A 14356-nucleotide genomic window follows, 5' to 3' on the forward strand; every position below is an offset into this window, starting at 1 on the left:
CATATATATAATTTAATAATTTATTTGATTGAAACTTTTTCTTTCACATCAGTTTTTGATCAGCTATTGCATTTAGGATTTGCATTATGGTTTCTTGTATTGAGCCAGGTGCTTTCATGAGATTCATAAGAAGCTTTTTAAAGGAACTGTACAGTTTACAGTTGAGACAGTGTCTCAGGCATCCAGAAACGGTTCTTTTGTTGTTGAAAACTAACATGCATATTTACCAAGTGTTACTGTTTATAGATTTGCTCTCTTTTTTTCCTTTTTTTTTTTTTTTTTTTTTTCCAGTAGCAATTAATGCTGTGTCAGAATCATGTTTTAAGCCATACAGAACTGAACTTTGGTCAACTGGCAAAAGTTTAATGCCATAGAGGACGCTTGTGTTGGTATACTCCGAGATGATAATGCTAATGTTTGACTGATTCTTTACCGGTTGTTGTTGTTTCTTAATATCCCTTGTAATATATATATATATATATATATATATATATATATATACAGGTGCATCTCAATAAATTAGAATGTCATGGAAAAGTTCATTTATTTCAGTAATTCAACTCAAATTGTGAAACTCGTGTATTAAATAAATTCAGTGCACACAGACAGAAGTAGTTTAAGCCTTTGGTTCTTTTAATTGTGATGATTTTGGCTCACATTTAACAAAAACCCACCAATTCACTATCTCAAAAAATTAGAATATGGTGACATGCCAATCAGCTAATCAACTCAAAACACCTGCAAAGATTTCCTGAGCCTTCAAAATGGTCTCTCAGTTTGGTTCACTAGGCTACACAATCATGGGGAAGACTGCTGATCTGACAGTTGTCCAGAAGACAATCATTGACACCCTTCACAAGGAGGGTAAGCCACAAACTTTCATCGCCAAAGAAGCTGGCTGTTCACAGAGTGCTGTATCCAAGCATGTTAACAAAGTTGAGTGGAAGGAAAAAGTGTGGAAGAAAAAGATGCACAACCAGCCGAGAGAACCGCAGCCTTATGAGGATTGTCAAGAAAAATCGATTCAAGAATTTGGGTGAACTTCACAAGGAATGGACTGAGGCTGGGGTCAAGGCATCAAACACACACAGACATGTCAAGGAATTTGGCTACAGTAGTCGTATTCCTCTTGTTAAGCCACTCCTGAACCACAGACAACGTCAGAGGCGTCTTACCTGGGCTAAGGAGAAGAAGAACTGGACTGTTGCCCAGTGGTCCAAAGTCCTCTTTTCAGATGAGAGCAAGTTTTGTATTTCATTTGGAAACCAAGGTCCTAGAGTCTGGAGGAAGGGTGGAGAAGCTCATAGCCCAAGTTGCTTGAAGTCCAGTGTTAAGTTTCCACAATCTGTGATTATTTGGGGTGCAATGTCATCTGCTGGTGTTGGTCCATTGTGTTTTTTGAAAACCAAAGTCACTGCACCCGTTTACCAAGAAATTTTGGAGCACTTCATGCTTCCTTCTGCTGACCAGCTTTTTAAAGATGCTGATTTCATTTTCCAGCAGGATTTGGCACCTGCCCACACTGCCAAAAGCACCAAAAGTTGGTTAAATGACACCAATGGTGTTGGTGTGCTTGACTGGCCAGTAAACTCGCCAGACCTGAACCCCATAGAGAATCTATGGGGTATTGTCAAGAGGAAAATGAGAAACAAGAGACCAAAAAATGCAGATGAGCTGAAGGCCACTGTCAAAGAAACCTGGGCTTCCATACCACCTCAGCAGTGCCACAAACTGATCACCTCCATGCCACGCCGAATTGAGGCAGTAATTAAAGCAAAAGGAGCCCCTACCAAGTATTGAGTACATATACAGTAAATGAACATACTTTCCAAAAGGCCAACAATTCACTAAAAATGTTTTTTTTTATTGGTCTTATGATGTATTCTAATTTTTTGAGATAGTGAATTGGTGGGTTTTTGTTAAATGTGAGCCAAAATCATCACAATTAAAAGAACCAAAGGCTTAAACTACTTCTGTCTGTGTGCACTGAATTTATTTAATACACGAGTTTCACAATTTGAGTTGAATTACTGAAATAAATGAACTTTTCCATGACATTCTAATTTATTGAGATGCACCTGTGTGTATATATATATATATATATATATATATATATATATATATATATATATATATATACAGAAGAAATACAAAAGTAAAGCCAAGACATTTTTTGTGCTTCTCTATTATTGTTGCTAATGAACAATTTATATGTTTGGTCTACAACAGGACAACTTTTTAAATTACAGATACACATCAATCGATTTGATTGTTCCAGAAATTCACATTTGGTCTCTCCTTGATGAAACAATACTATTTCCAAAGAGTCTTAATGCGGGAAGAGTTTGCAGAATGGTAAAGCTCTGCTCTTGTATATTTATTTACAGTAACTATATATATATATATATATATATATATATATATATATATATATATATTCTAAACCATAATTACCATAATTATTAATATTTTATAATTTAAATATGTATTAAATATAGTCAAATAAATAAGACAATATTATAAAAATATAAAAAGCATATAAAAATTTAATACAATTAAATTACACAACTGTTTACTCTGGTTTCCTGAGTGAGTGTTCAGTTCTCACTGGCACGCGCTTGTTGTCTATTCTTGGGCTTCAATATGATTTCAGTGAGGAGCGCCCACTCTCCTACTGCACATTAAATGTACTCGATTTTTCATATTCATCTTATGCTCCGATATAGCGAACGACTCTTCTTGCAATTAGGATGCTTGTGGCGTTCATTAACCTTGGATGTGCACACAAATGTGGACAGCACGGCGTCATAAAAATTGACAAACGGAGAATACATGGTAAGAAAATCATAATTTTTCTGCATTTAGAAGAGAGCGTCGGGACTGTTGTAGGTGACCAGAATCTACAGACTGAACGATATTTTAGACGTTTTTTGAATGCTTATTGTAACGATACATTAAACATTTTTGATTTTCCATGTTCTCTCAAAGGTGGGGGTCTGGATGTGTTTTCTGACGCGATTTTATAGTTGGCGCACATTAACCTGCAGTAATAATCATTCTTGTCTACGGTTAAGAAAAAACGGATTAGAAAACCTATAAAATTCTGTGTAAATACTCGCAGACTTGTATTAATTTATTGATTCGATTTGTAAGTGGATGGCGGGAGCGCGCGCACAAATGAGATATGGTACAATAGCCATTCTGATGCTGCATGTATTTGTAAATGCAATAAAACAGTGATCTTTTTAGAAAATACAAACTATTATTATGTGCATTTAAATTAATTGATGACAAAGATGGGTTAAAATGAAATGCTCTAATGAGGGTAAAAAAGCCATTTAGGGCCATTGTCAAATTAATGAACTGAGTTTTTAATTATTTAGTTCTTATTCATTTTTAATATACTCACAGATTCATATTTTCTATTACTGATCAGTTCTTCTCCATCCTTGCAGTCCAAAGAGTCTACCATGAGCCGGCTACACAATGGAAATATCTCACTCTTGGGTGACCTAAAGGCGAGATGGGCAAAGCTCTGAGGCTGTGAGCACTTTGTGTCCCATGTGTATCATGAACAGCACTGCCTGGCCTTTGGACCTGGCAGAGTTTGCAAAACCTCGGAGCTACAACAGCTCCCAAAGCCAGTCTGTTTCCACAAACGGCTGGGCCTTGATCCACACGGCCACCCTTGCCTCCTGCTCCCTCCTGTTGGTCCTCATCTTTTGTCTTGGTTCTTATGGCAACCTGGTGGTCTTCTTGTCCTTCTTCGACCCCACGTTCCGCAAGTTCCGCACCAACTTCGACTTCATGATCCTCAACCTGTCCTTCTGCGACCTGTTTATTTGCTGCATCATTGCGCCCATGTTTGCACTGGTGCTATTTCTGGATACCGGAGATGCTGGCAGTGGAGTATCCAAGGGCTTTTGCTTTGCCTTCCACCTCACCAGCTCAGGCTTCATCATTATGTCCCTTGAGACAGTGGCTGTGATCGCCCTGCATCGCCTTCGCATGGTCCTGGGTCAGCAGCCCAACCGTACAGCCTCTTTCCCCTGTACTCTGGCCCTCACGGCTCTCTTATGGACCACCAGTTTCACTTTGGCAGCATTGGTTACCTTGCGAGCATATCCCAAGAGCTCTGGTCCCTGCCTGCCCCACTTTGGTCTCACTGGAAACAAGGCCAAGGTAGTATTATATGTGTACATTGCAGATTTTGCTTTCTGTGTAGGTGTGGTGTCCATCTCGTACCTCATGATCGCCCAAGAGTTGAGGAAGAATGCACAGGTACGAAAGTGTCCCATTATTACAGTAGATGCGAGACATCCACCTGCTCCTCACCCACAGCTCATAGCTGCTGGTTTCGAGGGCATGCCGTGTACAGTGCAGGTGCCTTCGCTTTATCGCAACCAGACATACAACAAGCTCCAGCACGTCCAGACGCACTCCTTCACAAAGAGAACCAACCAGCCCCTAGTGCCTGGGGCTGCTGCTGGAGCAACCTGCTGTCAGCTGGTCTCCACAGTAAACCTGGCGACGGCAAAGGACTCTAAGGCTGTGGTGACATGCGTGGTGATCATCATCTCTGTGTTGCTGTGCTGTCTGCCACTAGGCATATCCTTGGCACAGGATATGGTGTCACCAGAAAGCAGCTTCATTCATTACCAGTTCGAGCTTTGTGGATTTGCCCTCATCTTCCTTAAGTCTGGCATCAACCCATTTGTGTACTCTCGGAACAGCGCTGGTTTGCGACGCCGTGTGCTCTGCTGTCTCCAGTGGCTGACTTTGGGCTTTTTATGCTGCAAGCACAAGACACGCCTGCATGCCATGGGCAAAGGGAGTCTGGAAGTCAATCGCAACAAGTCTTCACACCACGAGACCAACTCGGCTTACATGCTCTCTCCGAAGCTCCAGAGGAGGCTGGTGGACCAGGCTTGCGGACCCAGTCACTCCCGTAACTGCATGCCTAGTCCCGTTGCCACAACTGGACACAAGCCTCGGCCCCCAAGCACATCTACTCCCATCAATACACGCATAGAGCCCTACTACAGCATCTATAACAGCAGTCCGTCTGTAGGACCTAGTTCCACAAATAGCCTGCACCCGGTCAACTCTCAAACCACTGCCTTTGCCAAGAGCTATGTCGCTATGCACTACCACATCCACCAAGAGGTGCTGCAGGACTTTGACAGTACCTCAGCTAAGCAGATTCCAATCCCATCAGTCTGAGACACCTTCTACAGAAGTTTCAGAACATCATACTACTTGCTCCGCATCCAAAAGGGAGCATTTAGTGTTTGCTAGAGGTGGTACGCTCAAGAAACAATGTCTGTCATTGGGAGTGTGGAGATGGGGGCGTGGCCGAGCAACGTCTGTGAGAGCGAGGCTGGGAAAGAAAGAGCAGTAAAGATTGACACCTGTGGGAAATTATCTCTAACAGCTGTTTTGTGTTGCAGTGAGAGCTGGAGAGGGATAAAAGGGCAGTCCAGACCACCAGAGGGAAGAGAGAGAGAGAGACGCACACAGTAGCATTTATGTGTGTGCATTTTTGTCATGCTGAAAATCAAACCTTTTGTGTTGTGCTGAAAAGTGTTTGAATAAAGAGACTTCCGTTGGAACGTTTACCCAGTTCCCACTTCCTCCTCCAGAAGAGAGCTAATGAAACCCGGGAAGGAGGAAACGGGAGCCGGATAAACAATCCAACATAAGTCGGTTTATTCAAACTCTTTTCAGCATAACACAAAAGGTTTGCTTTTCATCGTGACAAAAATGCACACACATAAAAACTGCTGCGTGTCTCTCTCCCCTCCGGCGGTCTGGACTGCCCTTTTGTCCCTCTCCAGCTCTCACTGCAACACAAAACAGCTGTTAGAGATCATTTCCCACAGGTGTCAATACTTACCGCTCTTCCTCTCCCGGCCTAACTCTCCACAGACGTCGCTCAGCCACGCCCACATCTCCAAAGGGAGGTACAACTCAGACTTTTAAAATAAGTAATTGACGCTTTCCCCAAAGTGTTATTGTTTTCTGAACTGAAGGATGTTCTATTTTTACATTGACATGGCATTTTCATGTAATAGTACTCACTCAGATAAAGTATTTGTGGAAACATCCATTTTATATATCAACTTATTAAATGTTTTGCAAGTGCATCTTGCAGTGTTTTCTCTTTATTTTGAAACTCAACATTTTATAATGCACCACTGCTGTTTGCTTTGTCAAACATCTTTTTTAAGGCATCTAAATGTTTTAGACATTTCATTAGTGTTTTTTTAGAGCTGGGCTACATATTCTGTGTGAACAACTGTTCTGCATAAAGGACTGCTAGCACCATGTAGTGTAGGTAAAGTCCTTTGTACTATTAAGCAGAGGCCTTAGCAGTTTATTTCTCCATAAGAAACACAATTTATGATGTTATAATGACTAGTACTGCTATAATGATTTTACACAAGACAATTAATTGCTTTGTGTTTCATTGTAAAACTCATCCAATAATTGATTTGTGCTTGGCAAACAGAAGCTTGAATGCAAAATTAATGCAATTTATCCTCAAGGGATAGTTCACCCAAAAATGGAAATTATAATAAAAATTATTCATCTCATGTTGTTCAAAACCCATATGACTTTCCTCCATGGAACACAAAAGAAAATGTTAGCCTCAGTCACCACTATTTTTCCATATAATGAAAGTGAATGGTGACCGAAGCAGTCTGCCTAAAATCTTGTGTTCCAGAGATGAATTAAAGTTATCTATTTTTGGGACAACAATTTTATGGGTGAAAATTACCATTTCTGAAATGTACATGTACAGGCGGAGCAACAACCAGAATTATGGTCAGTGCAACTCAAATATAATCCTTCTTTTAAACTTCTTGTAAAAGAGCAACCCTTCACCAACATTTTGTTGTTGTACAACAGGTACAACTTACAAGTGTGAAAAAAGTCACCCAGTTTTAGTGGTTACATTAAAGGTTTATCACAAATTCTGAAAATAACACAATGATACCTAATTTCCAAAGACCAGTTTATTTACATTCACTTTCCCATGCATAAAAGATGATATTGCATTTTCCTTTGCAATTTGTTATTTCATTACTTGTTTCTTCAGAAATAAATAACCTCTTTTAAAAACAATAACCATCTCCAACAGCACAGTAGTAAATGGCAAGCACTGAATTACCAGAGGTTTGCAGAAATAAATAATGCATTGTTAAAACTGTTGAACTCATATATTGACTGACTCTAACAGAACAAGTGAATCATTTGATCTTTTGAAACTAAGGCCAGGAAACGAATTGCGCCAAAACATGAAGTTGAAAAAATATTCTTCAACAGGTTTGAGATTTGTTAATAAAACATTGAGCATTCAGTCCCAGCTGCATCTCCAGGTTTAAAAGGGGTTCATCAAATCTCCACCCTGTTTTGGACTTCAATCAAGATAAAGTGCAGTCAGTGAGGGCGTTGTCATTGTTCTTAAATGGAGCTCTGAGGTTCAGCATGTCTATTTTCATGATCTGTTGAACTAGACATTTTCAGACCAGCTTCCTCCAGTTCTCCAAACTATTGTCCATTCCTCCATCACAGTACCAATGATGTAGGGCTAGCTAGGGAGAGAAAGAAGTCCATTCTCATCTGCAGTGTCCAGGATCTTGCAGATTACTGGTGATTCAACCTATAGCAAAATGGTAAATATTAGAATAAGTTAGTATTAACATCAAAACACAATGTACTTCTGAAGGATCTCATCAATGTCATTCTCTTTGCTTCTCACCCCAAGAATATATTTACAGGTCTGAGGTTCCAGCATGTATACTGTAACAGCATGAGGCGACTCTGATTCCTTACACCTAAGACAGAACTGGTGGGTGTTAGTGAGTGCATTCACAGATAAAGCCTGAAAACATCATTGCATCAAGAATAATTGGTAACTTTCTTTAGCTTGACTATAACCTGTCTCGGTGTTCCTGTTGGGTCACATACGTCTCCATGGCCATAGAAGTGAGAGACAACTCTGTTGAGGTATCACCAAGACAACATATTCATGAGACAAAGTACTAAAACCTTTAACATTTATTTAAAATATCAGCTTTTATGTGAGAGATATGTAATCATACATCACTTTCGCTCCATCTTTCAAAAAAGATCGCACCACATTCTTCTTGGCCCAGTTCAAATGATCTTCCCGATTCCAGCTGCCCACTACCACAATGTTCTTTCCTTGCTCTTTATCCTTGAACCAAATTCACAATATTGAATTTACGGCCTCTCAAAATCCAGTGCTTTATGCTATACTGAAATTTGCTATATTTTCTAAATTATTCAACAATTTTACAACTCATTTTCAAGTTTCTCTTACCTCATGATACTGGTGGACGTGCATTCCATAACAGAATTCATATTTCCACCATCCAACACCCTAGAAAAACACAAATATGTTGAGCTACGAATCCTATTAAAAAGAGAAGTCTGTCAGATACAGAGGCCCTAAAAAGTATTTGGACATTTAAAGGGATAGTTCACTCAAAAATCAGCTTTCTGTTCTTGGCTGAGATGCTATTCTGCTCACTACAATTGCGGAGTGGGGTTATCTGAGTTACCGTAGCCTTTGTTAGCTCGAACCAGTCAGGCCATTTTCCGTTGACGTCTCTCATCAACAAGGCGTTTCCGTCCACAGAACTACCGCTCACTGGATGTTTTTTTGTTTTTGGCACCATTCTCTAAAACACTCTAGAGATTGTTGTGCATGAAAATCCCAGGAGATCAGCAGTTACAGAAATACTCACGCCAAGGTCGAAATCACTGAGATCACATTTGTTCCCCCATTCTGATGGTCGATGTGAACATCAACTGAAGCTCCTGACCTGTATCTGCATGATTTTATGCATTGCAGTTCTGCCACACGATTGGCTGATTAGATATTTGCATGAATAAGTACAGTAGGTGTACAGGTGTACCTAATAAAGTGGTCAGTCTACAATGACTTTTTTTAGTGGAATGTAACCACGATTTTCACTTTACCTATAGACATAATCCACGAAGTTTGTTTAATATATTTTGAAAAGTATATTTATGGTTTTATCATTTAAAACCAAACAAACATCTTTTTGTGAAATGTTATGCTTGAAACGTGTGATTGTGCTATTTTTCTTTTCATTAAATGCCACTTGGTTTGATATTATTTTTATCTAATGCAATGACACTAATGGATTTTTAAGTGTGGCTTAAGTGTCCAAATACTTGTTGAGGCCACTGTACAGAAGAGAAATCTATCCATCCTCACCCCATGCAGACAGTATGAGCCACTCAGGAACTCCTTGATCAGCTGTTCATCAGTTAGACTAGAGATATGGGTGATGCCGACAGTGACCTGAGATTGCCCGCCTACTGTCAGGGGCTTATGGGTGGAGGTAAAGGCCTCCTCCTTCACTGGAGATGTGTCCTCCTTAGAGAGAGACAGAGGGAAACAATCAATTTTAGATATGTTTCAAATAATGTGGAATGTTCTATTTATTCTGATCATTTCAGAGGATTATCTTATGTCCTCCAATGCAGATCAAAAGAATCATTCTTAAAGGTGTACACGACATTCACTTTTTGAATATGTCATTTTGGACTCACACTGACACCTATGGGCGTGGATGCAGCATCATTTGAACACAATAGTTTTCAGTTACAGATGCCATTGTAGAAATTCACTATTCACAGTAAGCCATGATGAATTTAATCCACGAGTGAAAGTGTCTAATCACAAGGTGGTTACTGAGATTAAACGGGTAGTATTTGCAGGTCATGTGATCTAAACATTGCAGCCCCTATGAGGGGACCCTCTCCATGCAGAATAAAACAGCTTTTATAAGGTTACTGATATGACTGGAGTCTTCATCTCATGTGAGAAGTCATGATTTTATACATATGTTCCAAAATTACTATGCATTTCTTAAGGAGCAAAACATTTATTCAGGAAAAAATTACTGAGTGCACCTTTAACTATTCATAGTAGCACAGTTATCCATTACAGCCCCCTTTTACCCAAGCAATATATTACTATCTCACACAAAGGGTCAGTATAAATGTAGATGATAAAGGGCATGTCTTTCTCACCCTAGATCCTCTCACCTCCCTCTCGCTGCTTGAGCTGAATGGTGGTTTAAGCAGCTCTTCCTGCTCACGATCCAGCTGGGAGAGACTCTGAGGTCTGAGAGGAGAGCCACCCAGAGCATGGCAAAAGATGTCATTGACTGGTGAAGACTTGAACCTGAGGAGAGGTGGGCTGGGTTATAAAACAGAGGTCTATGCTTTAAAATGCAGCATAATTATAGCATAATTATGTACCTTTATGTCAGGAGTTTGCCCATGATGCCCTAAAATGCTGCCTCTAGATTTCGAAACAGAGCCTTTGAGTATATTCATAAAGAGATAGTTGACCCAAAAATGACACTTTGGTCATCATTTAATTAGTGAATTAATTGTTAAAAGTGAGGCTGCCAGTTCTCAACATTCTGTCTCACATAATGTAAACCTTTGTGTTCCACAGAGGAAAGAAAGTCATCAAAGGTTTTGGAAAAGCACGAGGTACAGAACTATCCCTTTAAGCTCTGTTCTGAAAATCCTCTTGTTATTGATAATAAAAACATTTAGCTACACATTTGTTTTGCTCAAACCCTTGATTGAGTTGGATGTAAACGTGTGTATACCTGTATTTCGGGTGAGGACAAAGTAGGGGCGTGAGCACCACCACCTCATACTGACAGGTGAGGACCTCAGCGATAGTGAGGATCTCGTGTTTTGCCTCCGGGTGACAGACGTACAGCACTGTGGTGGAGCGAGGCTGATTCTGTCTCAGAGTGCACTCAGTCCCATGTCCCATCTCTACAGGATAGTATGGCGTCAGCTGACCCTCTATATTCTTAGTTGGCACCTGGGGACCAACAAAGATATGCGAGTTACATAAAAACCCTCATGTTTCTACATATCTAACTCACTTTTATCTACATATCTAACACTCACAAACCTCTGTGTTGGTGTCTGATCCTTCTGTTTCAGAGTCCTTGGCTTTTTCTGTTTCTGAAAGTCAAATGGATTTAAAATAACATGAGAATTTTCATTTTTTCCATTTCAAACTATCCCTTGTAAGTATATAAATATGCCCAACCTGCACCATCATTTTTTTCATGGTTCCCAGATAGTATTTGTGAGCGCTGATCTTCTGAGGGAATGACAGTGACAAATAATCAGGTAGGATCAAACATGTCCATTAGCAGCATACATCATAAACAGTAATTCTACCTGCCCCGTCTCCTTGTCCTCATGGTACTGTCGTATATACTTCCCGTGGCATACCTCATATGTCCAATATGACTCAATCTGCAATGCACAGATGATTAGAAGCCAGTCGTAAGGAAACTGTGTAAATGTAAACTTAATTTCTTTTGCGGTGCATTATTATTTTTAGTCTCAGAATACTGATTTTGTTTGACTGATATGCAGCATTTTATTTGGAGTAAAAAAATAACAGATATACAGAAACTGAAACTCACCCTGTAGGAGCAGCTGCTCTGTTTGAATAACGGTTCCAGCAGCACGGCTGGGCTCAGCCCGCTGTACTCTTTCTCATCATCCTTCCAAAGAAACAGAGATTAAATTAGTAACGTGAAACTAAACTAAATTATACAATGAAACACTCAAGAATAACCATAACGATACCTCCTGGGTGCTGGATAAAGATGGCAATAAGCACTTGTACTTCTCTTTTTCTGCAGTTGTCATGATAACATAATCATCTTCTTTGTAAAGGGCCCCTGACAATGGCTATGAAAAAAAGGAATATGTTTTACAAAAAAGACAGTGCACAACTTTCTGCACACAGGATCAAAGAAATAAACCTGAAAGTGTAGCTCTACTTGGCATTCACAGTGGGGTCCAAAAGTGTAAGACCACTAGTGAAAATACTTTTCAGTTTTTCTTCTGATATAATACATTTAAGTCATTAAACATGACATTATCAGACTCAGCATAACAATCAAACTGAAAAGGAAAAATTAAGATTTTGTTTTTATTCTTTTATAGACACTTGCTTTACAGCACACACTCAAGCTGACATGGATTCCTCAAATCTTAATAGGTAACCTAAAAATACTGTAGAATCTTCATTTTACTTTTCTTTGTCATATTCATATATATATATATATATATATATATATATATATATATATATATATATATCCTTTAACTTTATTTCCTGGTGATCTCAGACTTTTGGACACCACTGGATTTGCATTACGCTAACACTCCACAATCCACTCAGAGATTTCCCATGCTTGGACAATAAATATAAAACAACACACCACGAGAAATCCGGACTTTGTGTTTTCATGAGGTCTAGAATCTCAACTCAAAACAAACCAGGACACATCCAGCTGTTCTGAAACAACCTCGGCCCACATGATTGCCAAATAAACAAGCAGCAAATGTTACGTTGTATTTACATCTGCCATATGGTTGTATTAGATGCTTAAACTCACCAGGCTGAAGTCTTCCCCAGCCCAGTTAATTTTGAAGGGAATTTCATCAGAAAACACAGGCGATCCTGCACGGTTTGCAGAACCTCCGACCCAAATTATCCCCCAAAAGCACCGCAAAAACACCCGCATCACCCCTACTCGGCCTCCAAAACAGCTATCGGGTCATTAGAAAAGATAACCGAAAGAGAAGGCTAAAAACACGGTTTGTTGAGGTGATCAGTGAAACCCAACGGCCAGCTGACTGCTGTTACTATGACAAGAGTATAAACAGGAAGTTCATCAGGAGCTTGCCATCTTGCTACGTCCATTTCCGGTATTAGGCGGAAATTCTCCTCAGCCAATGATGGCAGAAACGAAGCTTTCCGAAACTTCGAGTCAATTGAACCAATTGCTTCGGGAAATTATTACATTTTTCAATTTTAAAGTACTTTATTAGCATGATTGTGTTTACATACAATAAAATAGCATCAAACAACAATAAAAATAGAAAAATATTATACAGTAGATTCACTGTTTCGAAGCGCTCGAAACGCCGCACGCTGAGGACATCTGCTGGTCACAGCTGTGTAACTGCAATGAGAAGACTCGAGTCAGTTACAATGACTCACCGCATTAAAATCTATTAACTGTCCTGCTGTTTTTATCATACTTTTGTCCTGGAATAAACAGATCTGAATATTTGCGGAATATGATGACCTTCTTATATAAGTTGGCCGTTTTTATGATTACCGTTTAAAAAAAGGAAGAAATACCAAACAATATAGGATATATTTGTTTATTCTAAAACAACAATTTGTTTTGTATAAACTTTTATATATATATATATATTTAAGCATTGACAAATTGTGCAATATACATTTGAAAAAGAAACGTTATTGCAGTTGGTCAGCATGAGACTCGAACTAACACATCAAATGCTTAAACACACAAGACAAGTACTTAACCACTACTCTATGCAACATTCCTATGGTCTACAAGGAAGAGGGAAAAAAAATAAAAAATAAAAAAAATAAAAACTTATCATGTACAATACTTGAAATATCAGATTCACTTTTTGTAAAAAAATAAACAAGTCTCTTTAAATGTCACAAAATATCAATGTCTCTCTTTAATTTATTTCTCATAAACACAACATTTTGATTTTCTTTCCTTTGTGAGCACAGCTCAAGGTGATCGACAAGGATATTAAAATGACTGAATTCAAATCAGCAACTCTTCTTTGAATCAGTCAGATTTTATAGACCCAAGTTATTGCTGCACTGACTCGAGATCAGCTACAGCCTACATTTTAACACTGATTCACGGTTTCACTGCGGGATCAACGCCCTCTAGCGTAACCGCGAATCATTTCGAAACGTTTCAAAACTGTTTCTAAACAGTATGACGTAATGAAGCCTTGTTTGCTGAAATCAAGTGACCTGGCCAATTCGCTCTGAAGCATTGGTTGGATACAAATGGTTTCGAAGCTTTGTACTGCACTGGCTGCGTCCGAAACCAAGAAAATGCTGCCTCCTGAGGCTGTATACGGAGGTAGGAAGGGATCAAGGCACGTCCGACTCCAATGTTTGTGTAACATCCTGTCTAAGATCCCTTCATCTGATCGATTTTTGAAGGAAGCATAGATGTATCCTTCGCTGCCTATGAAATCCCACAATCCTGTGCGCGCGGATCCACGGCAGATGAGCTAAAGAAAAAAAAATGGCGGCCGAAGAGCCGAAGATAGCCAATTTGTGTATAAATGTACGTTTTTTTTTTCTTCACTTTTCCAACTTTTGATTCCATTTCTAGTGAGAAAGTAGTATTGTAGTTATTAAATATACACTTAGTTATTGCCAAAACTC

General features: G+C 39.3%; 2 protein-coding genes across 2 annotated transcripts; one reads left to right on the plus strand and one right to left on the minus strand.

Annotated features, from left to right (window-relative positions):
- Positions 1–2546: 2546 nt before the first annotated feature.
- Positions 2547–5389, plus strand: LOC127414049 (probable G-protein coupled receptor 75). The gene is made up of 2 exons (XM_051651727.1): positions 2547–2835; positions 3456–5389. Exon 2 carries the CDS (start codon positions 3562–3564, stop codon positions 5221–5223), a length of 1662 nt encoding a protein of 553 aa, XP_051507687.1. The 5' UTR covers positions 2547–2835; positions 3456–3561; the 3' UTR covers positions 5224–5389.
- Positions 5390–6440: 1051 nt separating this feature from the next.
- On the minus strand, positions 6441–12818 carry LOC127413800 (endoplasmic reticulum lectin 1-like). Its single transcript, XM_051651215.1, has 14 exons — positions 12516–12818; positions 11698–11802; positions 11532–11612; positions 11281–11358; positions 11147–11222; positions 11006–11058; positions 10689–10912; positions 10096–10249; positions 9275–9436; positions 8351–8410; positions 8109–8224; positions 7924–8005; positions 7766–7852; positions 6441–7666 (listed from the first exon to the last, which is right to left on the minus strand). The coding sequence occupies exons 1-14, from the start codon at positions 12642–12644 to the stop codon at positions 7595–7597; spliced, it is 1479 nt and encodes a 492-aa protein (XP_051507175.1). The 5' UTR covers positions 12645–12818; the 3' UTR covers positions 6441–7594.
- Between the last annotated feature and the right edge of the window lie 1538 nt (positions 12819–14356).

This window comes from Myxocyprinus asiaticus, chromosome 23, assembly GCF_019703515.2.
Source record: "Myxocyprinus asiaticus isolate MX2 ecotype Aquarium Trade chromosome 23, UBuf_Myxa_2, whole genome shotgun sequence".
NCBI classification, from domain to species: Eukaryota; Metazoa; Chordata; class Actinopteri; order Cypriniformes; family Catostomidae; genus Myxocyprinus; species Myxocyprinus asiaticus.